The sequence below is a fragment of the Antrostomus carolinensis genome, unplaced genomic scaffold, assembly GCF_000700745.2.
Source record: "Antrostomus carolinensis isolate BGI_N321 unplaced genomic scaffold, ASM70074v2 scaffold4772, whole genome shotgun sequence".
In the NCBI taxonomy this organism is placed as follows: Eukaryota; Metazoa; Chordata; class Aves; order Caprimulgiformes; family Caprimulgidae; genus Antrostomus; species Antrostomus carolinensis.
In genome coordinates, this window is record NW_010298804.1 from 1 (window position 1) to 12,172 (window position 12,172).

Below are 12,172 nucleotides of genomic sequence, written 5' to 3' on the forward strand. Positions count from 1 at the left end.
GGGGAACACCACTAGTTACAGGCCTCCAACTCGATTCTGCACCATGGATCACAACTCTGAGCTCTGCCAGCCAGCCAGTTCTCCATCCACCTCACCATCCACTCATCTATCCCATACCTTCTAAGCTTTACTGCAAGGGTGTTTTGGGAGACAGTATCAAAAGCCTTGCTGAAATCAAGATAGACAACGTCCACTGATTTCTCCTCATCTACCCAGCTGGTGATGATATCATAGAAGTCTACCAGATTGGTCAAGCATGATTTCTCCTTAGTGAATCCATGTTGACTACTCCTGATAACCTTCTTTTCTTCTTCTTTTCTTCCAACTGCTTAGAGATGGTCTCAAGAATGAGCTGTTCCGTCACCTTCCCAGGGATGCAAGTGAGGCTGACTGGCCTGTAGTTGTCTGGATCCTCCTTCTTGCGTTTTTTGAAGACTGGAGTGACATTGGCTATCCTTCACTCTTCAGGCACCTCTCCCATTCTTCAAGACCTTTCAAAGATGATAGAGAGAGGTTTAGCGATCATTTCTGACGCTCCTTCAGCACTCGTGGGTGCATCCTGATGGGTCCCATAGATTTGTGTGAATTGATTTTGTTCAGACTATCTCTGATTAGCTCTTCCTCAACCAAGGGACAGTCTTCTTCTCTCCAGACTCTCTCTCTTCCCTCTAGCATCAGGGATTCCTGAGAGGCACTTTTAGCCGTGAAGACTGAAGCAAAGGCAGCGTTCAGTATCTCTGCCTTCTCAGTGTCTCCTCTTACCAGGGCACCCGCCTCATTCAGCAGCAGGCCCACATTTTCCCTGGTCTGCCTTTTGTTATTGATGTACCTAAAAAAACCTTTTTTGTTGTCTTTAACCTCCTTTGCCAGATTCAGTTCCAAGTGGGTCATAGCCTCCCCAGTTGCATCCCTGCAGACCCTGACCGCATTCCTATATTCCTCCCATGTGGCTAGACCCTTTTTCCACATTTCATTGACCTTTCTCTTTCCTTTGAGTTTTCCCATGAGCTCCTTGCTCATCCACGTGGGTGTTACAACTTATTATTTCTTTACTTTACTTGTGGGAAAGTGGAAATAGCCATATCTTACCACAAACAAGGTGGTGTTAGGGCAAACTTGTCCTAGGGGCTTTTGGTTTACCAAGGTCTTTATTTGATCTTGTGAATGAAAGTCCCTAGAGATGCAGCAAGTGTAAGCATTTAATTTTCTTGCTTTTCTCTCCAGGTAATCACTTGTTTTATGTTCAATTGTTCTATGCTGTCTGAATTGTTTTATGTATGCTTTATATTCTAATTTGTATAAAGACCTTAGAAAAAGTTGGAAAACCCAATTACTGAATATTAATTTGTGGTATAAAAACAACAAAGCTTCTTGTAGTTGGCCTTGTTCATTTTTGTTTATCAGGTTCCTTCTGTGCTGAAAATGTGACAGCCTCTATTCTTTTGTTTTTTTCAAGGTATGCAAAATCCAGTCAGATCAAGACCATGTCCAGCAGCAAGATATTTTTTAAGGGCAGTAGATTTCGATATAGGTGGGTGTTTGCTGTTTGTTTTTCATGGTAATCCATTTCAGAATGTAAAAGAAAATGTCAATAATTACCCATGGTAAATTGAGGGCTGTTCACACCTAATCCAGGTCAAGATTCAAAACATTTTCTGTTGTCCCTTTAGTGTCACTTCTAAAACAAACTGGAGGGTTCATGGGGACTTCTGTCAAAAAGCAGTTTCACCAGAACAGGGCTCTACTTTCAGTGCAGTTTCTGTATAAACAAGGATGTATGGCTAGTGTAGAGGTTGTATGCCCCCTGTAACTGGGCAGCTCTGGACCAAGGGTGCCTTAGTGGAACAGTCCAGTCCCACTCCTAGTGTTCTACTGCAAAAGTTTGCATTTTCTTCAGTAGTTTTGCAGACAAGTGATCAGCAGAATTTTTAGTCTGGGACATTACGTATCCACTACATGGGATATATTTTCTTTGTCTTTTCCTTTTCTTCTTTTCTATGGAACTTAATTATTCAAGTATGTATAGTGCTTGGCATGTAATGAGCTCATTCTAGTATTTGCTTGAATATTTATTTCATATTTTAATGTAGTGGAAAAGTAGCCAAAGAAGTTGTGGAGGCAAGCTCTAAAATCCAGAGGGAACCTCCTGAAGTTCACAGGTATGTGTTGACACTCATTATTAAAGTTTAAGGACTAAGAAGGATTGTTGTTCTCTATGGAGAAATTCTCTTTACTGTAAGATGTAATGGCTGCCATTCTGAGCTTCAGCAATGAGGCAACCAGGACACAAGCCTTGGGGAATATGTGTTGCCAGCATTACAAAACTCTTACAGTAGCGTATTGTCTCCTACACAAGGGAACTTAATCTGTGCTGCTTTGAAGCTGGGCTTAATCAATCAGTCAGATAAGTACCTTGTATTATTTTCTGTGTTATGATATAGACAGTTATTACATAATCCTGACAAGTACAAGAACAGATCTTGTACAAGTACAAGAAAAGTACATTCTCATTTCATTCCTCATTCTTGCCTGGTTTTGAAAGATTCTGTTTTGTGTATGTATGTAAGTCTGTGTAAAAGTATAGTTGATAGTTTTTCTATAATGCAGTCATATTAAAAATCAAGAAGTCCATACAGTAAAGAGAAAAAAGATCAGAGAATCTTTTCTTTTTTTCAGATAAAAAAATTGGCTTGTTAGAAATAAGCAGCTGGACTTTGCAAGCAAACTAATACTTTCTGCTTCTTATCACTCATTGTAGTGACAGTGAAAATTGATAAGAACCTTATTAAAGTCCACCAGAGGAGAAGAAAGAGGCCAGCAGGAAAAAACTGTTTAAAAACTTTTTTGAAAAGTTACTTAGCTTTCTGTACATTTCACAGTCATATCCCTATTTTTATTGTGATTTCTTTCAGGGGTGGGGGTTGTGTGTTTGGTTTATTTATAATTGAATATGGCTATTCTATCTATATTTTAGAGAACAGAGGATTGTTCTTATTAAAGGGTAGGAATATATTTGCAGCAAATATTTATAAATATGTTGTCCAGCCCTACTGTGTAATTAATAGTAAGGCCATGCAGGGATACTTTTGAACATGCTTTTGCAGATGTCTAGAATGTGTTATCTGAGAACACAGAAAGCAGAATATAGGTCCATTATTGAGGCAGGGTAGATTACCTGGGCACAGAAATGCATTTTAAATGAAGATAGTTATTCATGTAAGGAAACAGCTTATTGCCTAGTTTCTATAGAGTTTCTTTCTTCCATAGCATAAGAAAAGATTTTAACATGAAGTTATTTTTTATCTTGCATTTTACTTTTCTTTGCTTTCAGTATTTAAAGTATTTTAAACATATTGTTTAAAACTCTTAGCGTACATAAAGTAATGGATCAGAGGGCAAATAAGTGTATAGAGCAATGTGGATATGGATTTCACACCCATAAATAGTAATGTATATTTTTCATGATTGACCTTCTTAAAATGCTTTCATTTACAGTATTATGGTAGCTCCCTGTTCAGTTTCTTAGAAAGATTTAACAAAAAGTCTAATGATTTCAAATGTTTTTATAATGCAGGTTTTGAAATGGGAGACACCGGTAGATAGCTTATCCTTCTAATAGTATAAGTAGGCAAACGGCATAGACAGTATTCATCTCCGAAAAAAGCAAGCTTAGAAACAAGTTGGTCTGTGAAGGAGGATTTAGGGACAGGAAATGGTAGTTTTTCTGATGCAAAACTTTTAAAGGAAACTATATGATTGGAAGTAAATATATGTATTTTTATATTTAAAGTTTTCTCTCCCTGTGCCACCTCCCTCTAAGTCAATTCAGTGGTACCATGGCTGCATTGAGAAAGAAATATGCAGTTGTGAAGAGGTTATTGGTCAGTATCTTTGTGTTTGGATATTACACTTAAAGCACTACAGACTGAGAGTGTGTAGTCATGCAGCATTTATTCCAGTGGCAAGTTCTTCTGACAAATACACAGTGAATGATTAAACATTTTCCTTCTGGGGAATGCCTGAAGGAGGGGTCTTTGTAAATAAATGTGGAGTAGGAGCCTTACTGGCTCCCAGGCACAACTCCTGTTTTGAGAGTTACTTGATAGCTCGTTACAGCAAGCACAAAGATACAAGGTGTGCTTAACAAGACTGTAGAGGTACTGTTGGATTAGAGTGATTGTAGCACTTTGAGTGAAAAACTTCTTTGAACAGTAAAAATTTGAACTAACTCGTTATTAGAGGCTGCTCACAGGATGCAAATGAGGACATAAGTAGCTTTGGGCATACGTTAATGAGCAAGGAATTATGGCAATTGAGCAAGAAAGCTTGTTATCTCCAGAGAATATTTAATGACATGTAATGTGACTTAGAAGAGGACATCTGTGTCCCGAGTTTAACTGAGCCCTCAGCAACACGCAGTCCCTTCTTTTTACTTGCAATAGGTGCTTCGTTCAGTTTGTTTATCTATGTGAAATTTTAACTTCAGTCTTTATAAAAACTTGAAGTGCATTTTGTGAAACTTCAGCCCTGTACCTGTGTACCACTTGAGCTCAAGTAGAATCCTCTTATATTTCACCTTTGCTTTTGTCAAAAGTAAGTATTTTATAATGTAATGCTTTGTATTTGCTGCAGGATTCTTGCTTCAGGCCTGTATCATGTAAAATATTCTAAAGAGCTATTTTATTTTCTCAGCAATATGATTTTAGGCTAATGAGCCTTATGACTGAAGTGAATCGACAACATTCCTCAAACTTTCCCGAGAAAGTTCAGCACCTGCTACCAGGAAAGGCTGGTAGAGTCAAGTAAGACAAGAAAGAAAACCAGCTTGAGCTCCTGGAGGCATGGTGCAGAGTCAGTATCTGGCGTGAGAATCAGAGCACTGTGTATCTCTTAACTGAAGGGATACAGTTGTTCCTGCTTCGGTCTTTAGTCTGCAGTACACAGACCGTAACAAATCCTTACCCAGTCCCAGAGGCAGTGGAACAACCTCAGGAAAATAATTTGTATCCTGTCTACCTTCTCCTTTCTTGAAGCCTAATACTCATGTCTGCTGTGCAGCGTGGGGAGGAGCAACACACTGAAATCCTGCATGAGATGAGAAAGAGTCTGGCTGCATAAAGGGAAATAAACCAACACAAAACCTTCTCCTACATTTCAGATGTTGAAAGGTTTATATAAATCTGCTAGGGGTGCAACGTAACATGGCTGAAAGCAGTGTTCGGTGTGCAGAGCTTGTTATAATAGCTCAAGGTGTATTGTAATTTATGCAAAACAAGTCTGAGGTTAGGTGTATTGGACTGCAGTTCTTTCCTTGTGAATAAACTGATCCTGTTTTTCCTGTTCTTTTAGAAACAGCATTACCCAGAGTCGCAGCTCTCCCTCATTGAACAAGCAACTCATAATCAACATGGAACCTCTGCAGCCCCTCCTTCCTTCTCCCTGCGAGGAGGAAGAGGTTCCTTTAGATGAAGGTGAGTTACTTATCTGATTCCTGCCAAATACTACCAATATTTATTATAGAATACATGGAAAAAGATGTGATGCTGACTCAGGGATGTGGAAAAAAAGTCTAGTAATTTCCATTAGGAGTACACCATTAAGCGTCTGCACATCATACTGAGAAATTATCACTAGCCCAAGGAACTGTGCACAAAACTCATGCGAGATACATTAAGGAAAGTTGCGGCTGTTAAAGCTTTCTGTTTCAAAAATATTTTTTTAGATTGTCAGGTGAAAGGAACTTAACAAGAAATAAATAATTCAACGTTAACATCATTTTACTACATACTAAATGCAGTTACTCAGAAGTGAAAACTGGCATTTACTGCTAGGTATGCTGGTTTTCTTGCTTTTATTTTTGTATTTCTTTTTTTTCTATTACAGTGTTAGGAAAAATTCTATGCTAGTTCAATCCTATTGACAAAAAGGGATGTTATTTGAAGGTCAGCTAGGAAGGAGTCTCTACTAATTTAATCCCACTGATCAAAAAGTGATGTTATTGGAAGATCAGTTTCAATGCATTTTGTAGAACAAGGTTTTCCATGTATTTGTTTATTCCTTGATATTTTAATAATCACATTCAGCACCTATATTTTTGAAAAGCAATCATTACGAAAAATGGTATGAACATCTCAAGGCAGTTTAAATGAGGATAACTGCATTCTTTCTAATAAAAAAGGAAGGCAACCAAATAACACCTAACAGTGGTTCTTACCTGAGATGTGAGCTAATTGTTTCAGAAGTTGGGAATACGACCTGTGCTGTTGCTTTGTTGTGGTCAGTTAATGGGAAACAGAAAACAGCTGAGCAAGTATGTTTGTTTTCATGGGAGAATGTCCAAATTTCATTCTAGAGGACTCATATGAACATGATTTGTTAGTTCTTTGGAGTTTCAACACAATGTAGTAAGAACAGGGTGAGTTAGATTGTCTACGTACTTAGCTTATTATAATGAGTAGCAGTAGCTGCATGACCTGTAGTTAATTTTGACAATTACTTGTTTACCTCTACTGTGAATTACCTGTATCTGAGAATTTACTTTCTGGCAGCCAAGTGCCAAACACTGTGTTCCTGCTAGGCAGTTACCACTACTGTAGAGTAACAACAGCTTGCTGCTTGTAAGACTGCCGTGCCACGCTTAAAACTGTAAGCAATGAAATCCATTTTTGGAAACTGCTGACTTACCATTGCTGTACATTCACCAGAGAGTGCTAGTTTCAAATGTGTATATTCCAGAAGTTTGAAAGTCATGTTTCCTTTTAGTCAGACAGATTGTTGTTACTACTGTGACTTAATAGAAATATTTGCTCCTGGGTTTCCTCTAGAATATGTTATGTATGCATAGTTAAATACCTCCAGCTGCTAAGTTATGAGTACTCTTTTACAGTATTTTCCTGCAGCAAACTTGGCTATATTATCAAGTTGCAGCTTGAACTGATCTCACAGCTCTCTGACACTGATGCTGGCTCTCTTCCCCACATGCACTCAATCTACTTCTGTGGATTCCCATCTTTTCCCTTACACCACCACTAATCACCCTAGAGTGAACTGGGAGAAGGAGTTAAAAAAACCCAAACATTAAAAAAGCCCTCAACAAAAAACAACCAACAACCCCCTAACTGTATAGGATCCCACTACTGGCTGGCTCAACCTTCAAGTGGCTCATCAGAGAGGGTCAGACAAGGTCCTGTGCAAGGTCAAGGGCAGGAGCAGGAGGTGGGTCAAGGGAAGACAACTAGACCTGGGACTGACTCAACTGCATTGGGAAACTGCTTTAAGTGTGCTACACATGTGAAACAGCCTTGACATTTCTCTAAAAGTCCAAGCCTGAGGTGGGGGTGGACACCCTGAGGGGCTTTCCAAAGGGCCTACAGATGCTGTTGAGAGCACAGTGCAGGCCTGCCTAGGTCAGCTGTCCCTATGCTGCATGGGTTGGCAAATGCAGCTTGCATATTTCTGCAAGGTCCTGCTGTATGCATACAGATGTTCCAGCTGCTGATGGCCAAGACCTTCACACGGTGCTGCACTGTACTGTGTAGATGGGCCCAAGCAACTCATTAGCAGAGCTGGCTATAATGATGCCGTCAGTTGTGTCTACCTTAGGCAGACTTGGGAGAGTGCACAGCTTTGTCTCGTAACTGAGCAAAACTTACTTGTCTTAATTTTAATTTGGCTTTATATATTATGAGCAAAACATATGGCCAAAAATATGGTGGTCTCGGTGTAGATACCACTGCTTCCTGAAACTTCTGGAAAGATGAACTCTTGAGTTGGCTGAGCCTGGGCAGTATGAATCTAAACTAGCAGAAACTGACAGGTGAGAGGGAAGATTTTGTGCCAATTACTTGGTAGTTGCTAGGGGACAAAGCTATTCAGAGTCTGCAGGGGATTTTGAGCAGCTTCAGCCTGCCTTGTTGTCCTTACGTTAATTGTTTCAGATGGAAAATAAACACGATGCAACCAAGTACTGAAAAACAATTAAAGCACAGCCATTCTCCCATACAAAATTCCATCTTACAAATCTACTCTGGCTATCATGCTGACGTAAAGCTGTTCTCCAAAAAAACACCGATTGTCCACCGGTTTTGCAACTGTATAAGAAAGGGTATGCTGACTAAACATGGTCATAAATGACCACTGTTTGTGGGAAGAAAGAAGCTGGATGCCCATGGTATCACTGTAGCACTTACTTTAGCAGTTGACAGTTTTGCCAAATGATTTGAAAGCAAGTAATGGCATTTTTTTTTTTTAATTAGAATGGCAGGCAAAAATGTTTTGAGTTTTTCTATTAGTGTCTCATTCTTCAAGAGGAAATTCTTCACTCTGCCCCTAGAGGCCATATACAGGTGTCCAATTACTAATTTAAGCACGCAGATTTGAATTGGTATTTTTAAATGTGTTTTTATTCCTGTTTTAAAATTATAGTTATGTAAGTGGATTACCTAACAGATTGACCACCAGCCAGTACATATTTTATCGAATTTAAAAACTAATCTTAAGTCCTCATACCTTAGGTTTTGCAGGTCATCTCTCAGTGCTTTGTTGCTACTGTTTAAGATTCTTCAGGCTTTCGCATTCCTTGTAACTGATTCGTGTTTTGCACTAATGTCCTTTCTGTCTCAGGAGAAGGGAAGAGGCATAGTAGTGTAAAGATGCAACCATAAAATTACTATCATGTGTAGAAGGTTATCACATGAAATTAGATTTTCCATGATGAGTGTCAGATATGCTTGGAGATATCATTTCTACCTTTTGAAGCTAAAAGACATTCTTCAGAAGGCACCTAGCTACAAGAGTTTCAAGTCTATCCTGAAGTGTGATTCCTAAATTTATCTTTGTCACAGATGGCTGAATTAGGTCCTTCTGAATATTCCTATTAGGTTATTTCCATGGTCCTTGCTCCATAGGCAGTTGAACAGTGTGGCTGTCTCCTTTCACTGTCTGATTTGGTGAGACAGATTATTGTCTGTCCTGGTCACTTCACAATTATTTTGCAGGTAGTGTATCATTGTCTGGATTTTCCAGCACCAGATGTTGTCAGGGCTTCACGTACTTGAGTAGTTCAATTAAAAAAAAAAAAAAAAGGCAAAATCAAACCATGCCTCTGAGTTACAGGATGTTAATGTGGTTTTGACAAAGTGATGAAAATGTCTTTTAAGTCACTTGATACTTGTGTGCTCAGGTTTCATACAGGAATTATTTTCCTGATGACATCGACTTTTGCCTTTGGAGCACCCAAAGTGAAAGTAGCGTGCTTCAGTCATTCTATTGATTGATCTACCTTGTACTGTATTTTAGAAAAGAGAGGGTTGATGGCACAGATTCATTCTAAATTCTTCCTGTTTAAAATCTGTGTTGCTCATTTTTTCCTTCCCCAGAGAACTACACACTTTTGAAATGTTCTCATGATCTTTTAATATTTTTTTTCTCATGAAATTGTATGTCTGTGTGTCTGAGTTGTGTACAGGGGGCTCTTATCCTTTAGCAAACTTACTTTTCTGTGTCACTCAAGTATAAGAAATACTGCACTAATGGCAATTAGTTAACATGAGTGATATCTTTATAGTGTGGAGTCTTCACTGCATCTTGCAAGCATGTATGAGAATGAGTACATTCTAGCTACTACCAGTCTGTTTGTCCATATGTGTGAGTGCTCAACTGTGTAAGCTTTGGTTGTAGATTAGAGGCATATGGAGCTTTTGTGGGTATGGCTTAGGCAACAACACATGAAAAATTGGACACTTACAAATAATACTATGAATAAATATTTAAAATATGCTAGTTAAATATAAAGTAATGTATCTGTTCATGTGTTATGTTCGTAGCAAGAACACTGTAACAGGTAATGTAGTCTACTATTTTTCCTGGGCACAGCTCAGTGTTGTTACATTTAATTTTTGTTGGAAAAAAAATATTGGTTTACTGATGTTTCTCTGGGTAGAACTAATACACAACTGGTTAACATTCATATTTTTAAAATCATACCTGCTGTATTTGAGAAACAATTTATCTTAATACATCAGATAGAGACAATCGTGAAACGTCTTATGTCGTGCAGCGTCGAACAGCTTTTCCCTATGAAATCAGCAGAAGCAATACTCCTGTTAGCTGATTGTATCTGGGGTGGGTGTGTGTGTACGATAATAAAAATTGCAATAGGTAGAAGTTCATCAGATTTCTTAATGGCTTTTCAAAATAAAATAATGGTTCTATTTTTAGATTCTTGTGGTTTGCAGAGATAATTTCTTCTAATATTCCATTAAAATTAGTAGAGGCCAAAGTGAGCATCCTTAGGTCAAGTTGTATGTAATGGAATTTTCTACTAATTTTTTGATAGTTTTTAATGTTGAGATTTTTCTCTTATTTATGGAATAAAGTCTGGTCATCTTAAGTTTCTCCAACTACTGGACACTTTGTCTTGCAAGTTTTGGGGAGTGTCTCAGAGTGTTCTGGCCTCAGGAGAACTTAACATCACTGCATGCATCATCATGTCTGTGTTAAACAAACTAAACTGGATTTACAGTACTCTAACCATGTAATTGAGCACTACAAGATCTGAAAACAACTTTTTTACAAGCAAACCTTTTGCTTCAAGGTAAAATACATAATGCTGGCAACAAATAGCTCTGCCAACATTCCTTCATAACTTACAAATTCTCGGATTTCCAGGTGGTTACCATGCCGTTTGTCTGCGAAATAAGATCACTACTTTTGTTACAAACATAGCAGCATTGCCCCCATCATCATAATAATGTACCTCTAAAATCTGAAGACAAATGATAGGCTTCCTTTTCACAAGTACATTAAAATTGTTATGCTTGAATAGAAGTTTCCTGTTCACTATTTTCACTGGCTGGAGAAAGATACTAGTTTTGAAGAGTGGTTTATTAGTTTCAGTTTTCTGGTTTTGGGAGGGGATTGTTTTTGCTTTTGTAAGCCATACTTTCTGATTTTAAGAGAAGTTATATAACCATCTGCTGTTTTCTGCCTCCTCTGTAATGGTGCTGAATGCTAAGGGTCTCTCTGCCACAGTTCTCATCAGTCAATACTCTTTCTGCAATTTAGGAAGGAGGAGAGTGACAGGAGGTGCAAAACCAATTAGTTACTGACAGTGGACCCGTTGCCTTACTGGCTGTCTTCTGCACACAGAGAGTCCTGGGCAGCTTTGCAGGAGAGAAGCAGACTCCTTGTCTGTAAAATCTTTTCTGAAAAACATCTTCCAACCATTTTGGTGTCAGGTCATGCAAAACCTTCTTTCACTCAAGAGACACAGCCTGTTCCTTACTTGCTGTGAGTTACCAGTAGACACAGAGAGTTGAACCTAAAAGACATTCTTCAAAAGGCATCTAGTTACAAGAAATTTTGCAGCAGAGTCAGCAACTCTCTGTGTTACACTAGTTTTGTATACATGGTGGGTAGTTTTGTTTATGGTGGGTAGTGACTTGAAATCTCGCAGTCATCCCTCTTTTGCATGAGCATACTTACCTGAAACATAAATGATACATGTTTATTCATTGACATGAATGTACTCCTGTTGGAAATAATTCACAGCCTTGTCCAGGTGACACTTCTGTCCTCGATTAGGCTTTGCTTTGCATATTGGACATGGTGGTAGTTACTGTAAGAATTGGTGCTTTGCAGTTTTTGTACCTGTCTACACAGTGAGGATTCAACCCTTTTTAGTGAGGTTTTAATGATCCTCTTTTGGTTGCTACAACAGTCCTAAGAAGAAAGATGAGAAAAGCAGACAGAATCTTACTTTTGAAGTGGTGACAAAATGGAGATAGGAAGCAAAGGGGCACTTTATCTCTCCTCAGACACACAAGGAAAAAGTGCTTGCAGAGAAAGAAAGGAAGGGAGGAATGTTTGGCGTGCAGGAGAAAGGAGTAAAAAGGAGGACTGCTCAATATTTGTACTGTATGGGCCAGGCAGGGGAAAGGAGCCACCATCAAGGTGGTTTCCAAAAGCTCCACTGAAGCTCATGTCTTTCATGAGAGAAATCACTTGCTGTAAAATATACATTTGCAGGACTCTCTCCCCTGCCCCCTTCTTACTCATATTCACATGCACATCCTTGATTTTATGGTGCAGAGGGAGCAATGACATAATGTCACAACATGATGTAAATGTTAAAGGTAAGTATTCTGGGAAGTGAGAGCCTGCTTCTGCCCCA

At 38.7% G+C, this 12,172-nt stretch overlaps 1 protein-coding gene across 1 annotated transcript in view; it reads left to right on the forward strand.

The window, feature by feature from the left end:
• Positions 1-1,456: 1,456 nt before the first annotated feature.
• FRMD3 (FERM domain containing 3) overlaps positions 1,457-12,172 on the forward strand; it is a gene marked incomplete at its 5' end in the record, with an annotated part of 20,488 nt that continues 9,772 nt past the window's right edge. The window contains 3 exons of the mRNA XM_010162560.1: positions 1,457-1,531; positions 2,091-2,159; positions 5,350-5,471. Of these exons, the coding sequence (XP_010160862.1) occupies positions 1,457-1,531; positions 2,091-2,159; positions 5,350-5,471 (266 nt within the window). The remainder of the gene's footprint in view (positions 1,532-2,090; positions 2,160-5,349; positions 5,472-12,172) is intronic.